The 20530-nt window shown below is 41.5% G+C and overlaps 1 protein-coding gene across 8 annotated transcripts in view; it reads right to left on the bottom strand.

Moving 5' to 3' along the window:
- The window catches only part of SLC25A26 (solute carrier family 25 member 26), a 154767-nt gene that overhangs the window by 21322 nt on the left and 112915 nt on the right, over positions 1-20530 (bottom strand). For 7 of the 8 annotated variants that reach the window (XM_070776349.1, XM_070776347.1, XM_070776348.1 and 4 more), the window contains one exon: positions 20391-20435. The exons of the other annotated variant lie outside the window; for it this stretch is intronic. In XM_070776349.1, the coding sequence (XP_070632450.1) occupies positions 20391-20435 (45 nt within the window). The remainder of the gene's footprint in view (positions 1-20390; positions 20436-20530) is intronic. 8 annotated transcript variants of the gene reach the window in all.

Genomic DNA, 20530 nt, shown 5'->3' on the forward strand with positions numbered 1-20530 from the left:
CCCGAGACTTCCCCGGTGATCCAGTGGTTAAGAATCTGCTTTGCACTGCAGGGGACATGGGTTTGATCCCCAGTCAGGGAACTAAGATCCTACCTGCTGCAGAGTAACTAAGCCCACAAGCCACAACTAGACAATCCACGGGAAAGATCTCCACATGACACAACTAAGACTCCCCCAGTACAGCTAAATATTTTAAAAAACAAAACAAACCAAAACCAAAACCAAACCAACCAAACATACCAAAAAAAAAAAAAAAAAAAAAAAAAACCCCACCCACAGTCCTCATAACAATCCTAAGAGTCGGGTCCTGTTGCTAGTCTTGTTTTATCCAGACTTTCTAACGGCAGAGCCTACACTATTTATTTTTGTTTTTAGCTTTCTTGAGGTATAAATGATACCCAATAAACTCCATGTATTTAAAGCAGGTGATACAGTAACTTCTGATACACATACATATGAAACCATCGCCATGATTAAGATAATGAACATATCCATCACCCAAAAAGCTTTGTTGTCCCTTGGTCATCCCCCTTTCCTACCCTCCTGACCAAATCTTAAACAATCTGATCGATCCCTATAGATTAGTTTGCCTTTCCTGGAATTTTCTAGAAATGTAATTATAAATTAACTTTTTAACACAAATTCTTTCCTTCAGATTTTTTGTATGATCTGCTCGTGTTACTGTGGGTGTCAGTCATTGTTCCTTTTTATTGGTTAAAAATAACAGTCCATCATGTAGATGGATCACTATTTGTCTATGCGCATCTGCCTGTTGATGGACCTCTGCCATTTCTCCAGTTTGGAGCTACTACTACTAAAACTGTTATGAACGTTTATATTTATGACTTCATATGGACACATGCCTTCATTTCTCTTGGAAAAATACCTAGGAGTGAAATAACTGAACCGCATGGCAGATGGATGTAGGTATACTTTTTAAGAATCTAATTGTTTTAGAAACTGTTGTACCATTTTACATTTAGACCAGTTTCTTTACATCTTTTCCAATATCTGGTATTGTCAGTATTTTTAATATTTTACCATTTTAATTCATATGCAGTAGTATTTCATTGTGCTTTCAATATATATTCCCCTAATAATGCTGAGCTCCTTTTCATGTACTATTTTTTTTACCATCCATAAAATATCTTCTTTATGAAGTGTCTGTTCAAATGTTTTGCACATTTTTATTGGGTTGTCTGTTTTGTAATTACTGAGTTTTGACAGTTCTTTCTTAATTACTGCCTTTTATTTTTCTTGCCTTACTGAACTGCTTAGGGTCTCTAGCATAAAGGCAAGTACCGCAATAAGGACAAAGAATATCAGAAATAAGACCTCTTAAATATATTCATTACAATGGTTAGAATGGTATATATAATATCCTGTCAATGGTGGTGTGACATTTTCACAGATGATCAAATATACCACAACTAACAAATGGGACCTATTTAAACTTCAAAGCTTTTGCAGAGCAAAGGAAACCATCAACAAGATGAAAAGACAACCCTCAGAGTGGGAGAAAATATTTGCAAATGAAGGAACAGACAAAGGATTAATCTCCAAAATACAGCAGCAGTTCATTCAGCTCTATATCAAAAATAATAATAATAATAATAACCCAATCAATAAATGGGCACAAAGCCTAAACAGAAATTTTTCCAAAGAAGACATATGGATGGTCAATGAACATGAAAAGATGCTCACCATTGCTCATTATTAGAGAAATGCAAGTCAAACTACAATGGGATACCACCAAATAGCCATCATCAAAAAATCTACGAACCCGGACTTCCATGGTGATACAGTGGCTAAGAAACCCCTCCCAGTGCAGAGTACATGGGTCTGCCTCCCACATGCCTTGGAGCAACTAAGCCCGTGCACCACAACTGCTCAGCCAGAGCTCTGCAAATAGTGAAGCCTGTGCACCTAGAAGCTATGATCCCAGCAAGAGAGGCCACCACCACGAGAAGCCCATGTGCCGTGAAGAGCAGCCCCTGCTCCCTGCGACTAGACAAAGACCACTCGCAGCAAAAAGACTCATAAACTGAAAATATAATTAAACAAATAAACTTAACTTCAAGATGAAAAATCTACAAATCCCTAAGTGCTGCAGAGGATATGGTGAAAAGGGAACCCTCTTGCAATACTGGTGGGAATGTAAATTCATACAGCCACTACGGAGAAGAGTATGGAGGTTCCTTAAAAAGTTAAAACCAGAACTACCAGCAATCCCACTACTGGGCATACACTCTGAGAAACCCATGATTCAAAACGACATATGCAACCCAATGTTCACTGTAGCGCTATTTACAATAGCTAAAGACCTGGAAGCAACTTAAATGTCCATCCACAGATAAAGATGTGGTACATATATAGAATAGAACATTGCTGTTCAGTTGCTAAGTTGTGTCTGACTCTCCAGCTCCAGAAGGAACAAAGATGCTGAGCCAAAGGGGAAACAATGCCCAGCTGTGGATGTGTCTGGTGGTGAAAGTGAAGTCTAATGCTGTCAAGAACAATACTGTCTACCTGCAATGTTAGGTCCATGAAACAAGGTAAATTGGATGTGGTCAAAAAGGAGATGGAAAGAGTGAACCATCAACATTTTAGCAACCAGTGAAATGGACTGGAATGGGTGAATTCAATTCAAATGACCATTATATCTATGACTGTAGGCAAGAATCTCTTAGAAGAAATGGACTAGTCCTCATAATCAACAAGAGAGTCTGAAATGCAGTACCTGGGTGCCAACTCAAAAATGACACAATGACCTCTGTTTATTTCCAAGGCAAATCATTCAATATCACATAATTCAAGTCTAGGCCCCAAACACTAATGCCAAAGAAGCTGAAGTTGAATGGTTTTATGATGACCTACAAGACCTTCTAGAACTAACACCAAAAAAAGATGTTCTTTTCATCATAGGGGATTGGAATGCAAAAGCAGGAAGTCAAGAGATTTCACCTGGAGTAACGGGCAAGTTTGGCCTTAGAGTACAAAATGAAGCAGGGCAAAGGCTGACTGAGTTTTGCCAAGAGAACGCACTGGTCACAGCAAACACCCTCTTCCAACAACACAAGAGACAACTCTACACATGGACATCACCAGATGGTCAATACTGAAATCAGATTGATTATATTCTTTGTAGCCATACAGATGGGAGACTGTATAGATGGAGAAGCCCCATACAGTCAGCAAAAATAAGACCAGGTGCTGACTGTGGCTCAGAGCATGAACTCCTTATTGCAAAATTCAGACTTAAATTGAAGAATGTAAGGAAAACCACTAGGTTCTTCAGGTATGACCTAAATCAAATCCATTATGATTATACAGTGGAAGTGACAAATAGATTCAAGGGATTAGATCTGATAGAGTGCCCAAAGAACTATAGACGAATGTTCCAAACACTGCACAGGACGTGGTGATCAAAACCATCCCCAAGAAAAAGATGCAAAAAGGCAAAATGGTTGCCTGAGGAGGCCTTACAAATAGCTGAGAAAAGAAGAGAACTGAAAGGCAAAGGATAAAAAGGAAAGATATACCCATCTGAATGCACAGTTCAAGAGAATAGCAAGCAGAGATAAAGTCTTTTAAAGCGAACAATGCAAAGAAATAGAGGAAAACAACAGAATACGAAAGACTAGAGATCCCTTCAAGAATATTAAGAGATACCAAGGGAACAATAAAGAACGGAAACTATGGGCCTTAACAGAAGAAGAAGACATTAAGAAGAGGTGACAAGACTACCCAGAAAAACTGTACAAAAAAGATCTTCACAACACAGATAACCGTGATGGTGTGATCACTCACCTAGAGCCAGACATCCTGAAGTGCGAAGTCACGTGGGCCTTAGGAAGCATCACTATGAACAAAGCTAGTGGAGGTGATGGAATTCCAGCTGAGCTATTTCAAATACTAAAAGATGATGCTGTGAAAGTGCTGCATTCAATATACCAGCAAATTTGGAAAACTCAGCAGTGGCCACAGGACTGGAAAAGGTCAGTTTTCGTTCCAATTCCTGAGAAGTGCAAAGCCAAAGATGTTCAAACTACCACACAATTGCACTCATTTCACATGCTAGCATCTCAAAATCCTTCAACCTAGGCTTCAACAGTATGTGGACGAAGAATTTCCAGATGTACAAGCTGGATTTAGAAACGGTAGAGGAACCACAGATCAAATTGCCAACATCCTTTGGTCACAGAAAAAGAGAATTCCAGAACATCTATTTCGGACAATGCTAAAGCCTTTGACTGCAGAGATCACAATAAACTGAAAATTCTTCAAGAGATAGGAATACCAGACCACCTGACCTGTCTCCTGAGAAATCTGTATGCAGGTCAAGAAGCAACAGTTAGAACTGAACATGGAACAACAGACTGCTTCCAAATTGGGAAAGGAGTACATCAAGGCTGTATATGTCACCCTGCTTCTTTAACTTATCTGCAGAGTGCATCATGCAAAATGCCAGGCTGGATGAAGCACAAGCTGAAATCAAGATTGCTGGGAGAAATATCAATAACCTCAGGTAAATGAAATCACCCTAATGCAGCAACAGAAGAGGAACTAAAGAGCCTCTTGATGAGGGTGAAAGAGGAGAGTGAAAAATCTGGCTTAAAACTCAACATTCAGAAAACAAAGATCATGGCATCTGGTCCCATCACTTCATGGCAAATAGATGGGGAAACAGTGGAAACAGTGAGAGACTTTATCTTCTTGGGCTCCAAAATCACTGTGGACGATGACTGCAGCCATGAAATTAAAAGACACTTGCTCCTTGGAAGAAGAGCTATGACAATCCTAGACAGCATATTAAAAAACAGAGATATTACTTTGCTGACAAAGGTCCATAGCATCAAAGCCATGCTTTTTCCAGTAGTCATGTATGGATGTGAGAAACAGACAATAACAATGCCAAAAGAATGGAATGCCTAAGTGGCCAAAGAATGGAAGCCTTCGAACTGTGGTCTGGAGAAAACCCTTGAGAGTCCCTTGCACAGCAAGGAGATCAAACCAGTCAATTCTTAAGGAAATCAAACCTGAATACTCATTTGAAGGACTGATGCTGAAGCTGAAGCTCTAATATTTTTTGGCTACCTGATGCAAAGAGATGACTCACTGGAAAAGACTCTGATGCTGGGAAAGAATGAAGGCAGGAGGAGAAGGGGACGACAGAGCATGAGATGGTTGGCTGGCATCAACTCAATGGACATGAGTTTGAGCAAGCTCCAGGAATTGGTGAAGGACAGGGAAGCCTGGCATGCTGCATTCCATGGGGTCACAAAGAGTCAGACACGACTGAGCAACTGAAGAACAACAATATAAAAAAGGAATGAAATTGGGTCACTTGTAGTGATATGAAATGGACCTAGCATCTTTCATACAGAGTGAAGTAAGAGAAAAACAAATATCATATATTACTAAATATATAGGAAATTTAGAAAAATGGTACAGGTGAACCTATTTGCAGGGCAGGAATACAGACTCAGATATAGCGAATGGACGTGGAGACACAGGTCGGGGACAGCAAGGCTGGGACGAACTGCAAGAGTAGCACAGACATACACATACCACGTGTGAAACAGACAGCTGCAGCTCACTGCTGTGTGCACAGGGACCCGAGCCGGCGCTCTGCGACGGCTGCGAGGGCGGCACGGAGGCCCAACGGCGAATGCACGTTACTGTACATCAGAAACGAACACCGCACTGTAAAGCGATTATCCTCTAAATATACACACACACACAACTAAAGAACAGCGAACTTAGTACTACTTTCCTACTCTCAATATTCTCCACTGAAAATACGCTTGGAAGGCTGAGAAAGCTGCTACAGAACGGAAAAGACACCATGTGAACAAACCAAGGCACGTGCGTCTGTCAGCTCTAACAGCGTTTCTTCAGTCAGACCTCCATGTAAACCACCTAACAAATCAAACGTGTAATAATGTGTGGTGTCAGAGCGCCAACATTTCCTTCCACCTAACTAACGAGATTGCTTACTTGGAAAGCATGTTTATTGAAATCACTGGACTAAGAGTAAAGCTAATCAAATAGATTTTGTAACCTTACTTGTGGAAGTAGATTAACTAAAAAAAGAAAGTTTGATCAAAAACAGCTTTCTAAAGATAGTCTTGCCATTAAGCAGAGTTTCTGGTACTTTTCTGTATATGTTCTAATGTTTCCAAGTATATCTGTGTGCTTTTGTAAAAAACATTCTTTTCTCCAGAGCTCTTACAAGTACTGGAGACAGCATAAGAACCAAATCAGGAGAATGGCAACTTTTTACCTGTTGATCTTTTTTCAAATTTTGGCCACACTCCACAGGATACAGAACCTTATTTCGCCAACCAGGGATCAAACCAATGCCCCCTGTTTGGAAAGCATAATCTTAATCACTGGATAGCCAGGGAAGTCACAACTTTTTACTTTAAAGGTGGCAAAATTTTATTTTATCAGGCTAATGCCAATTTGAACACTATACTTTGCTGAGTTTTCAGGAAACGGATACAAAACATAAAATATCAATGGTCATTCTGGAAATGACTGAAAGTCATCATCTTCAGTTTCTGCTGGAACCTGCAAGGATTCCACAAAGGTTACTCCAAACAGACTTAAAATGCTACAAATAATGCTGAGTTTGCAAGGAGTGTGCATGTGCTCAGCTGCAGTCGTGGCAGACTCTCTGCGACCCCCATGGACTGCAGGCCACATGGCTCCTGCCCACCAGATTTCCCAGGCAAGTTACCGGTGCTGGGTGCCACCTCCTCCTCCAGGAGATCTTCCTGACCCAGGGATCGCACCTGTGTCCCCTGCATCTCCTGCACTGGCGGGTGGTTTATTTACCACTGAGCCACCTGGGAAGGCCTTACAACTAGTAAAAAAGAACAAATAATACGATGTGTATTACATGTCATACAGGAGAAGAAAAATCAGAGACAGTATATAATTCATAAATTGAGCATTTACTCAATACCTACTAGGTTTCAGGCAGTGTGGAGTCGGGGCGGGGGGGTAGGAAATAGCAGTCCCCAGGTCTAATATCTGATGGGGGTACAATGAGGACAGAAGAGGTTATTAGAGGAAGAAGGCCTCACAGAGGTGCCTGCTATAACCTAGGGAAGAAAAAAAAATTGGTTGCCAAGTGGGGGAAAAAACCCACTGGATCAAAATAGAGCCAGATGGCTGAAGACACATTTTAGAAACAGAATCTCCAAAGATAAGCATAACTTTCCACCATCACCTGGGCAGAATAACCAGCCTAGAAACATAAAAAGAAATCATTTTTTATTAGAAAAAGATACTAATAAACAAACAAGAAAATCTCTAGAACCAAAAGATTAATATTCAAGTGAAAAACTTCCATGGCAAACACAGAGCATTATACAGGAACCACAGGAACTCCACTCCACAGAACTTACTATGCTCCAGGCACCAACACTTTACATACATTAACTCACATAACCCTAACCACAATCTTCCAAAGTTATTTGCCTTTTAATCATTTCACAAACAAGGAAGGTGAGGCTCAGAGAAGTGAAGCACCTTGCCAGAGTTTAAATAGGTCATGACAGAGTTTATAAAAGCTCCGACTTGCATCTGTAGGTTAGAGGTGTCCTGAAAGCAAACAAAAGGTATCTGTAAGACATTTCACAGTTCTATATACAGATGGTAACTTTTACTAGATTGATATCAGAATAACCAAGTGAATGAACAAACTATGTCAATGTCAAAAATAATGTGCTTTAAATAATATGAATTTTCTAATGCAGCTCAATATCAAAAAAACAAACAAGCTGATCAGACAATGGGGAGAAGATCTAAGCAGACTTTTCTCCAAGGCGACATACAAATGGCCAAGAGGCACATGAAAAGATGCTCCACATCACTAATTATTAGAGAAATGCAAATTGAAACTACGAGGTAGCACCTCACACCCATCAGAATAGACATCAAAAAATCTACACACGCCTAAATGCTAGAGAGGGTGTGAAGAAAAGGGAACACTCTTACACTGTTGATAGGAATGCAAACTGATACGACCACTGTGGAGAACAGTACGGCGGTTCCTTAAAAAGCTAAACACAGAACTACTACATGGCCCAGCAATTCCACTCCTGGGCAGATATCCAGAGAAAATCATAATTCCAAAAGATACACGCAGCCCAATGTTCGCTGCAGCACTATTTACAACAGCCAGGACATGCAAGCAGTCTAAGTGTCCATCGACAGAGGAATGGATGAAGATGTGGTAAATACATACAGTGGAACGTTATTCAGCTATAAAAAGGAACAGAACTGTATTTGCAGAGATATGAATGGACCTAGAGTCTGTCATATAGAGTGAAGTCAGGAAGAGAAAAACAAACATCATATATTAATGCTTCTATGTGGAATCTAGAAAAATGGTACTGATGCACCTATCTGCAAAGCAGAATAGAGACACAGACGGAGAGCACAAACGTATGGACATCAAGGGGGTGAGGGGGTGGGATGGACTGGGAGAGTGGGACTGACTGTGTTCACTACGATGTATGAAGCAGATACATAAGGCCTGCTGTACAGCACGGTGGGGGGCGGGGGGAAGGTACCATCTGTTTGTAGGACATATACGGAGGTAAACTTTAAAATGCATTCCAATATTCATTTTGTTGTTGTTTAGTTACTAGTCAGGCTCTTCTGCAACCCCATGGACTGCAGCCCACCAGGCTCCTGGGTCTATGGGATTTCCCAGGCAAGAATACTGGAGTGGGCTGCTGTTCCCTTATCCAGGGGATCTTCCCAGCCCAGGGATCAAAGCCACATCTTGTACATTGGCAGGCAGGTTCTTTACCACTGAGTCACCAGGGAAGCCCCCAATATACATTGCTGCTGCTGCTGCTAAGTTGCTTCAGTCATGTCCGACTCTGTGCGACCCCATAGACGGAAGCCCACCAGGCTCCCCCGTCCCTGGGATTCTCCAGGCAAGAACACTAGAGTGGGTTGCCATTTCCTTCTCCAATGCATGAAAGTGAAAAGTGGAAGTGAAGTCGCTCAGTCGTGTCTGACTCCTAGCAACCCAATGGACTGCAGCCTACCAGGCTCCTCCGTCCATGGGATTCTCCAGGCAAGAGTACTGGAGTGGGGTGCCATTGCCTTCTCCACCAATATACATCAGGTGCAGACAAATACTGTTTGATTCCACTTACATGAGGTACCTAGAATAGTCAAATTCATAGCCAGGAATACACTCACAGATGCTGGGGAGAGGGGTGGGGGGTGGGGAACAGGAGTTAGTAATTAATGGGACAGCTTCAGGTTAGGAAGATGAAAAATTCAGGAGATGGACAATGAGAGTTGTGCAACAATGTGAATGTACTTAAGTGCCACTGAACTGTACAGCTAAACAAGGTTAATGTAGTGTGTTTTCTATTATGTGAATTTTACCATAATAAAAAAACATTTGAAAAAAAGTTTAATATGTGTGATTTTTTTTAAATAAAGAATTGCCTGAATATAAAACTTCAGAAAAAGAATACTGACACTAAGCTAGAGAGAAAAGTGCTGTGGGGGCTTCCCTGCTGACTTAGTGGTAAAGAATCCACCTGCCAACGCAGGAGACACGGATTCAAGCCCTGGTCCGGGAAGACTGCACGTGCCATGGAGCAACTAAGCCCGTGCATCCCAACTATTGAGCCTGTGCTCCAAAGCCCCGGAGTCACAACTGCTGAAGCCTGTGTGCTCTAGAGCCCGTGATTCACAGCAAGAGAAGTCCCCACAATGAGAAGCCCACGCATCCCAACTTGAGGGCAGCCTCCACTTGCCGCAACTAGAGAAAAGCCTGTGCAGTAACGAAGACCTAGCACAGCCAAAAAATGAGTAAATAAATCTCTACCCAAAAAAAGGTAAGTGGTGTTTACAAATTATTCATCTGAGAGCAACTTTAAATTCATTAAGCTACAAGAATAATGACAAGAACCTGGCTGGTAAAAAGTACTATAAATGAATTATTAAAGCATTTTGAAATTACTTATTTGTTATGGAGGAACTAGAGGGTCATGAGCGACAAAAAACTGACTGGAAGGACAGGAAAGATTACTCGCAGGAAGTGCAGCATTATTGTTTATGAACTTTGAATACTTTAAGAGTAAAACTGTAGTGTCTGCCAACAGTATGAATGACTGTGATTGACAGTATTACTGGCCACTTCCTGAGTACCTAGAAACTATGCAAAGATTTCACATTTCTCATTTAATTTTGAAAGGTGTGTATTATTATCCATAAACACAGGTGCGGGGCAGTGCAAACCAATGTCAAGTAAGTTGCCTGAGGTCAGACAGAAAGTGGGGGAGCTCAGCCTGGTTGTTCTGGTTCCCTCAGAGCCATGTGTCTTCTAGACAGAACAGCATATAAACAATATTTGTAAGCTTCCTTGATACACAGCTCACCGTCTAGAGAAGCTACAATATGCAAGTTATTATAGTTTGATGTCAATAAAATTTAGTTAAATAATATGGGTTTATAATGGAGAATTTTTTTTAAAGACCTCAACATCAAAATTTTTAATTGCCATAATTTCTAAACATAAGTATTTCCATTGCCACTGAGGTCTAATGATGACTCCTATAAAAGCGCAGAGAGGGGGCCCAAATATGAAAACCACAGTGATGGTGTCTCAAATGAGGTGACAAAGCTTGGGAACCTAAATAAATGAACCTAAATAAGACTTTTAAAAAACCAAGCAGCCATACTTTGCTTGGTGTTTGCTTATTTATCAAAATTCAAACTCCTGTTTCCAGTTTCTATTATATAGGGACTTCTCTGGTGGTCCAGTGGTTAAGAATCTACTTGACACTGAAGGGGACATGGTGATTTTACTAAAAACCCTAATCGGCAACCCTGACTTTGTTGGTGATCTGGACACAAAATACTTCGCTCTTATTTGCAAGTGTTTCTTTCCATGTTGGCATGCTGTATTTAATTTAGGGAGCAAGTTTAGTGTGGTAAAATCATACAGGATCTTTTTACTGTTATCATTCCCTTCTCAAAAATGTGGTAAAATCATACAGGATCTTTTTACTGTTATCATTCCCTTCTCAACCTTTACAGGAATCTACGTTCTGATCAAGCATGTCTGTGCAGACACCAGATTGTCCAGCCTCATGAAACTGAGGGCAGGAGGAGAAGGGGACAACAGAGGGCGAGATGGTTGGATGGCATCGCCGACTCACGGACATGAGGCTAAGCCAGCTCCAGGAGGCAGTGGAGGACGGGGAAGCCTGGTGTGCTGCAGTCCACGGGGTCACCAGAGTCAGACACGACTGGGTGACTGAACACCGACATGAGATGGGGCCGTGGCCCCTGAGCACGAGCACCCTTTACTTTACTGGCATTCCGTTCGTATTACTCAAGGTGTGGAAGAATCTTGAGGGTGGGCTGACAATACACATTTAACTATTGTTAAAATACGAATCAATGACAATAAACAAGTTATTACCTATAAATCTGAATAAAAATGTAGTTTTTATAAAGTACTGTCTATTTACAAGACATAAAATGTACTATTTTATACACTGTAGTATAACGGAAATGATAATTCAATGGCCCCTGATTTTTACTGCAAAGCTATAATTTCATCTTAGAAAATCAGTAGCATAATGTGAAAAATCTCACATAAACAAACTGAGTTTATTTTCAGGTTGCTTCAAATGTTGCATCTGAGTTAAAGCTTGCGCTTCCTCCAGTTACTGAGTTGCAACTCGGTAACACCTTGCTGCTAGCAGCACAACTACTCAGACCTGACAGCATTGTTAGCAATCCTCTACATTGTTAGCAATCCTCTACTGCAATCCTCTACATTGTTAGCAATCCTCTACATTGTTAACAATCCTCTACATTGTTAGCAATCCTCTACTGCAATCCTCTACGCTGCACTCACATACTCAGACACCAGAACGAATCGGACGTTCTTACACGACATTTTATCATATCCCTTCACAATCCGTGGGTTCAGTAAGAGTACATCTGTACATTAGGGCTCTGATTGTACTTCTAAAAGAAACTAATTATAAATAAAACAGTTCATGTATGTATACAGCTATCCAACTTTGCACTGACCCTGAAAAAGAATGCTAACCTCCAAACAATTAGTAAATAGCTGTGAACACCTGCTGTGTAAAAGACATAACTATAAAGAATATAAACATAAATGATCAGCAGACAAAGTTTCTTCCTGCAAAATGCAGAGTTAAACACAAGCTCATGGAAACATGTGGTCTGGCTCTACTCATCCCCATAAACCATCTGTGCCCCGCCTCACCCCACGTCAGTCTCTGAGAGCTGAGTCTTTCCTGAATGAACACCATTAAACCCTTGCCCAAGTACAGCATAACCAGGAATGCTGTGGGTGCTGGTGGTACTGGTTTAAGAAATATGGTAGCCATATTTATATCATCAAGGCAAACAATCAACACAATTTGTAGAAACACCTGAAATAAGCTGATTTAATAATACAACCTCAACTTCTGAACCTATGAAACAGCAACAACATATTAAAGACCTCATGCACTATGTGCAGAATTATGTGTAAAATGATTAAGAACATCAACTCGGAATATTACTCGGCCATAAAAAGGAACAAAACTGTGCCATCTGCAGAGATGTAGATGGACCTAGAGGCTGTCCTACACAGTGAAGTCAGAAATAGAAAGACAAATATCATATATTAATGCATACAGGTAGGATCTAGAAAACGGTACAGGTGTTTCTGCAAAGCAGAAAGAGAGACACAGATGTAGAGAACAAATGTGTGAACACCAAGTGGTGAAAGATGGGGTGGGATGAATTGTGAGACTGGGAATGACATATATACACCACCATGTCCCAAACAGATAACTAACGAGAGAACCTGCTGTACAGCACAGGGGAACTTCACTCAATGTTCTGTGGCGACCTAAATGGGAAGGAAATTCAAAAAGCAAGGGACATATGTAAACACACAGCTGGTTCCCCTTGCTGTACAGCAGAAACTAACACAACTCTGTAAAGCAACTACATTCCAATCAAAAAATTTTTAAAGGACACCAATTCTGGAACCAGCCAGTCTGGGTTCAAATCCCGGATGTAGCCCTTAACACTTGAGTACTACTGAGGCCTTGGTCAAGGCACTCAAACTCTCCTTCAGTTTCCACATCTATGAAATGAAGACGGTAACAGCACCCAAAGGCCTTTCCTGGTAGCTCAGTCGGTAAAGAATCCGCCTGCAATGCAGGAGACCCTGGTTTGATCCCTGGGTTGGGAAGATCCCCTGGAGAAGGGATAGGGCTATCCACTCCAGTATTCTTGGGTTTCCCTGGTGGTTCATGCCTGCAATGTGGGAGACCTGGGTTTGATCCCTGGGTTGGGAAGATCCCCTGGAGGAGGGTATGACAACCCACTCCAGTATCCTTGCCTGGACAATTCCCATGGACAGAGGAGCCTGGCGGGGGCTACATTTAGTGGCAAAGAATCATACACAACTGAGTGACTAAGCTCAAGAGCCTAAGCACACAAGAACAGCACCCACCTCAGAGAACTGCCATGAAGATTTATAAGAGATAATCCACAGAATCAGATATGCATAGTCAAATATGCAGATGGCACCACCCTTATGGCAGAAAGTGAAGAGGAATTAAAGAGCCTCTTGATGAGGGTGAAAGAGAAGAGTGAAAAATCTGGCTTAAAACTCAACATTCAAAAAACAAAGATCATGGCATCTGGTCCCATCAATTCATGGCAAACAGATGTGGAAACAATGGAAACTGGGATAGACTTTATTTTCCTGGGCTCCAAAATCACTGTGGACAGTGACTGCAGCCATGAAATTAAAAGACACTTGGCTCCTTGGAAGAAAAGCTATGACCAACCTAGACAGCATATTAAAAAGCAGAGACATCACTTGGCTGACAAAGGTTTGTATAGTCAAAGCTACAGTTTTTCCAGTAATCATGTATGGATGTGGGAGTTGGACCATAAAGAAAGCTGAGTGACAAAGAACTGATGCTTTCACATCCCACAAGCCATGCGACAGAGCCAGGAAAAAAGTTATATACTATACAATCCCATTTTTATAAAATTCTAGAAAAAGAAAACTAATCTCTAGTGACACAGAGAAGATCAGTGTTTGCTGCCCATGGGGCAAAGGTAAAATAAAAGTGGGAAGAGGTTTCAGAGAAACATAAATAAATTTTGAGAGGGCAATGAATATACTCATTTTTTTCCTTACAAAGTTTCATAGATAGAAAAATATGTCAAAATTCATCATGGTGCTAGAAAAGACTCTTGAGAGTCCCCTGGACAGCAAGGAGGTCAAACTAGTCAATCCTAAAGGAAATCAATCGTGACTATTCACGGGAAGGACTGATGCTGAAGCTCCAATATTCTGGCCACCTGATGCAAAGAGCTGACTCAGTAGAAAAGACCTGATGCTGGGAAAGATTGAAGGCAGGAGGAAAAGGGGTTGACAGAGGATGAGATGTTTGGCTGGCATCACCGATTCAATGGACTTGAGTTTGAGCAAACTCATGTCCTGAAGGACAGGAAAGCCTGGCGTGCTGCGGTCCATGGGGTCGCAAAGAGTCAGACACTGCGCCACCGAGCAACAATCCATGGAAAGTGGCTATCACAGTGCCGGGCACACTCTAACTATGAGAAATGTTAATTACTGTGACTATTAATGACTACCAGTAATTGTAGTAATAGAAACAACACTAACATGGTGAAAGGGTGCTGGGCAGAAAACCAAGGACAGATGTGGGAGATGAAACACAATCTCTGAGACCTGGTTTCTCTGTGTTAGTGGGGATGACGACAAGCCCTGTCCCCCTGAGCTGTATGTCATGTGAGTAAGAGGCTAAGGAATATATAGTATACTGCTTAGCACAATGCCCACCCCGGCATATAACATCTATTCAACACACAACGTGCTTCTTACAAGAATTCAAGTGACAATACGTGCATAACTATTAAAACTTATAAACTTATTGTTTAACATAACTTATAAACAAATTATTAAAATGCCAGGAAGGAAATAAACAGATGCTGTGTTTACTGAGCAGGCAAGATGGTAAAGTCCTACTTTAAAGACGGGTGGACAGGGAAGGAAAGCCTCTCTGTGGTGACATGATCTAAGACCTAGGAAACGAGAAGGATTTGGACACCAAGAAAGCCCAGCGAAAGAGCCAGAATGAGGAGGGAAGGGATTTCTGTCAACCCTCCGGATCACTACGGCCCCAGGCCCCAGGCACACAGTAGGCACCCATAACAAAGAGGAGAATGAGTAACGAACACTTCTGGCAAAGGCACAACACACTTAAAGGCCCTCTGGTAAGGAGCGGCCTGGCAAGCCAGACAGAACAGAGGGATGCCAGAGGGGCTGCGGGTGGGGCGCACGGCAGGCAGGTGCTGTGGGAAGGTCAGTGAGGCAGGGGGCCCAGATGACGTGTGACCCTGTCAACCACAGCTGAAACTCTGCATTTTACTCTTCTTTCAAAGAGTTGTCACTGGAGGCTTTTAGCACAGAGTGGTAAGATCTATTTCTGTAAAAGATCATTCTGGCTGTCGTGAAGAGAGGATATTTTAGAAAAGCAACAACACCATCAGGGAGACCCTCAGAGAGTCCAACGCAGCAGTTCAGACAGGAGGTGAGTTAGAGGCTTAAGTCCCAACAGCGGGGTTGGTGCTGGGCTGGATGATGACGGAAAGAGAGACCCACGGAGTCATTCTCAAGTTTCTGCTTTGGCAAGGAACAGACATCTGTGCTATTTTACTGAGTAGGGGACATCTGGGAAGGAACAGGCTGGGGAAAAGGGGAATACAAACCAAGAGTTGTGCTCTGAACCGCTTCCCCTGAGACACCTTGACAAGGATGTGACTGAGGACACTGGTCACGTGAGGCTGTAACTCAGAGTGGGAGGTCCATGACAGAGCTCTCAACGTGCAAGTTATCCACACCGATATGGCACCCAAAGCCAAGAAACAAGGTAAAGTAGCATGCTTTGGTCATTTGCTGGGTAATAGAACCAGGTCATCTAACTCACTTCTCTTCCTGTTGGGCTGCCAGAAAGTTCCAAAGTCAACATAAACCTTATAGGAAAATTATTTGTGCGGGTATTCTATATACAATGATTGAGCCTCTTTACCTCCCCTTCTCTTTATGGTTGTTTTTTTTCTTTTTTTAAGTCTTTATTAAATTTCTTACAGCACTGCTTCTGCTTTATGTTCTGTTTTTTTGGCCGCAAGGCACGTGGGATCTTAGCTCGCCGACCAGGGATCAAACCTGCATCCCTTGCATTGGAAGGGGAGGTCTTAACCACTGGACCACCAGGGAAATCCATCTTTATGTTGTCTACTCTTTCATCTAAATCTTTTTTGTAAGTATGTGTACTATAAAAAAAGAAAGAAAATCTCAGAAACGAGGTAGTGTAGTGATATGATTCGGGGAGTCAGAAGGGCTGACCCCCACACTGCCTTTGGTGGGTGTCGATCATAGACACCTGACCATGGAGTTATCTGTGAGTGTGCACTTCTCGGACAGACTACAGCTCCTCACAGGCATCAGTCACACCTCAGTCATCTTGAACCACCGTGAAAGGGCACAGTGTCGAGCTCACAGGAGGCAGGCCACACATGTACCCTAATGGCATCAGTCACTTTTCTATCTGTGGATGGAACTGGGCCTTATAAGAAGGCGCCACGGCTCACCTCTAAGACGTTTTATACACAACACAGCACACAATTAAACGCCAGTCAGCAATACAGACAGATGTTAGACACACGGATAAAGCTTCAGGATCTGGGTTGGAAGACTTCAGGCAGGAGAAAAAAAACTGAGCTGGCTTTAAAGATGCATTTGCATTTGATCTGTGAAAAGGCATTTCAGAGAGTAGCCAAAGAAAAGGGGCAGTAAGGAGCCTATTCTGGTTAGAAGGAAAGGAAGGAAGGGAGGAAGAGCCAAAAAAAAAAAAAAAACTATTGGGGAAGGGAGCTGTAAAAACCAATTAAGAACACAATGTGGATATCCAACAACTTCATGTTTTAGAGTTTTAGAAAGTTACACATTCCTGGGAACTTCAAAAAGATGTTTAAGGACGATCACACAAATGCAGTGTGTAGAATAGATCAGACTGTTAACTTAGTTTAGGCACAAATTAGTAAGAATCTGATAAAAACAAAGGATACCACAGGTTCCAAAAAATCTTAGTGAACACAACTTGGTGAGTGATACAGAAACCGAGAATCAGATTTAATCTGGGATTTGAGACTAAGGGGTCAGGAGAATAGCAGTATGATTAACAGAAATCAAGGAAATAGAAGGAAGTGATTTTAGAAGGTGATTCCATCAATTTTAGGCAGAATAAGTTTAAGGTGGTGGTGGCTAGACTCTATCTCCAGATTCCCACTACTTTACAGCATAATGTGCACACAATGTGCCAAAGTCCTTGCTGAGAAAAATCTTCCTGAGCGTATTTCTCCCTAAACATAACAGAAAGAAACTCCTGCATATAATACAGTGTCTCCATGGCTGCAGAAGCAAGTTTTACTTGATGAAAATCATAAATACAAAAATAAAAGAATGCCCAAAATTACCTTTTACAAAGCACTGTGATTTCACATTATATGTATGTTAAAAAAAATTTATATGAGAAGATCTCAACATTATCTAGCCCTGAGAAAAATGCAAATCAAAACTGCAACGAGTGAACTGCCCTGGTGGTACAGTAGATAAGAATCCGTCCACCAACACGGGGAACACGGGTTCAATCCCTGATCTGAGAAGATCACACATGCCAGGGAGCAGCTAAGCCGTGTACCACAACTACTCAAGTTGGTGCACCCAGAGCCTGCGCTTCCACAAGAGAAACCACCATGGTGAGAAGCCCTTGCATCGCAACGAGGAGCGGCCCCGCTCACCACAACCAGAGAAAAGTCCGCGCGCCGCAACGAAGACCCACCCAACCCAAACAAAAACTACAACGAGGAATTCCCCACCAGTCCCGAGGGCAGGGCTCTGCACTTCCACTACAGAGGCACGGATTCTATCCCTAGTCTGGAAATTAAGATCCTGCACGCAGAGCGGTGTGGCAAAAATCAAAAACAAACACAAACAAAAAACCTGCCATAAAGATACCAGTACACAACTATCAGAAAGGCTAAACTTTAATAATAAGCAAGGACATGGATGGAAAGCTACAGGAACTCTCATCCATTATTAGAAAAACGGGACAGCTACTTTGGAAAACACTGTGACAGCTTCTTAATAACTTAAACTTATATTCTCCATAAGATCCAGCAACCACACTTCTCAGTACTTAACCAAGAGAAACAAAAACATATGTCCATACAAAAATATCCTTAGGCAAATATATACAGCAGCTTCATCCATGATCATCAAAAGCTGAGAACAACTCAGGTGGATCAACTAGTAACTGGCTAAGCGAATTACAGTGTATGCACACAGGACACACTCAGTGTCGAGGAGGAGCGAACCACAAGTCGGGATGAAACAGAAAGGAATCTCAAAAGCATCATGTTAAATGAAAGAAGCTAAGCACAAAATACTACACAGTGTGTGATTCTATTTATATGAGATTCTGGAAAAGAGAAACCTACAGATATTCTATATCATGTTTAGGGTGGTACTCAGTATTTGCCAAAAACCTATAAAAATGTACACTTACAGAGGTTTCCCATATGAAGATTATACCTTAATACATCTGACTTGAAAAAAAGAACCTTAGCATCTGAACACTGGCTCAAAGAAAAGTATTAAAGCCCAACATTGGCATCTATTATTACTCTGAAAAATTCTAGACATTTCTTAACTAGTTACCATACTACAAATGCCCTGAGTACTGAAAAGAAATGAGCCCCACGCTTTTTCCCTCTTTGGGCCTCAAACATTCCTATGCAGAAACCGGGCCTGGGGACGTCAGCGAGTGTGCAGAAGCCACGTGAATGCTGGTTACTGAGACACTAATAAAGTGAGTCTTGTTTTCGGGACAGCTGTTGCTTCGTTGTTCTTTTGTCACACACAAAAAAAGAGAGCTGTTATGCTTATGGAATGTGACCTTCTCATTGGATGGCTGTTACATCACGCCTGGAAACACTGCCAGAGAAATTCATTTTCCCCGTGTGCCACACAGAAAACAGTAAAAGCAAAAACAAACTAAACAACCATGAAAGACCCCAAAACCAGCGTTAAACGAACTGCATTATCCTTAAAAATCAGATCGCTTCTAAGAAGTATTTCTCAATACTAAATACTGAAAAGCTTATTTTTTATGAGTAAGGTTTTGTCTCATTTTATTATCCTTAGTGTATAACCTTAACAGACTATTTTTCAGAGTCCAAATAACTGTTTCGCTTCCAAACACATTTTCTTTGAGCGTGCCATGATTATTAATGCTATACAATAATGAGACTTATTCCTTTATTTTTTGTTTTACCAAATGCCTACCTAGCTAGGTACTTTGCCATTTTACAGTTTGATCATTTATAAACCATTTTCATTTGCACAAGAGCTTTCAAACTTTTTTGATCATTATCCACAGTAAGAAATACATTTCACATTGCAACCCAGGCCACAGATGTGTGCATATATGTGCACACAACCCTGAAGTTTGACAAAATAAGATTTATTAACCCACCTCATAAGATGTTGTTTTCTTTTTTACTGTTATCTTTAAAATGCTGGCAAACAACCACACAAGTCACAGCATGGCCCACAAGTTTCAAAATCACTGCAGCAGCAGATGAAAAACAAATACAACATCCCTTCATGTTTTGAATAATGGCTTTCACACATTCATTTAGTTGGTTTTTTTAAACCTTGCGTGACATTCCTCACGGCTGACTCCCTGCATCTGCTCCTCCCCAGTGAGGGTTCCTCAGCCTGGTGAGCAGGGAAGACGGAAGGGCCCTGAAGAAGCCAGGGCCCCTGCTGCGCCCCCTCCAGCCCACCGCTAGATGTGGGGGGGAGGTCGTGGCCTCCGAGGCCTATAAATATCCAGAGCCGGGCTTTCCTTCCTTTTCCATTTACCCTCACTGTCACTCCTTAACCTCTACACACACAGCGAACTGAAATAAACTTCAACTGGGGAGAAAAGGAGCTACAACACACAGCAGAGTCAAGTTTTCCTAAACATCTCAGGATTTCAGTTATGCCTACCATATGCTTCTTTCCCATATACCACAGATACCTAAACAAGCTTAAAACAAGTTTACTGGCATGTAAATCCCGCTCACAAAATGCTTCCAACTCAATAATTTTGAGTTTTAAATCAATAATCAATATTATATTCCAGTATTCCACGCTGAAACTAGTGGGTATTTATTATAATTAGACAGCAATTATATATGAAGATCAGGGAACTTACTTTTAAGGACTCCCACAAGGGAAACTGGACCAATGAGAAAGGAATCTGAAGAGAAAAAAAGGGAAACCCGAATAAATTAGGCCAGAAAGATCAATTTGCTTAGCATGACTATATGAACTTATAATTATTATTCAGAAACA

This window comes from Bos indicus, chromosome 22, assembly GCF_029378745.1.
Source record: "Bos indicus isolate NIAB-ARS_2022 breed Sahiwal x Tharparkar chromosome 22, NIAB-ARS_B.indTharparkar_mat_pri_1.0, whole genome shotgun sequence".
In the NCBI taxonomy this organism is placed as follows: domain Eukaryota; kingdom Metazoa; phylum Chordata; class Mammalia; order Artiodactyla; family Bovidae; genus Bos; species Bos indicus.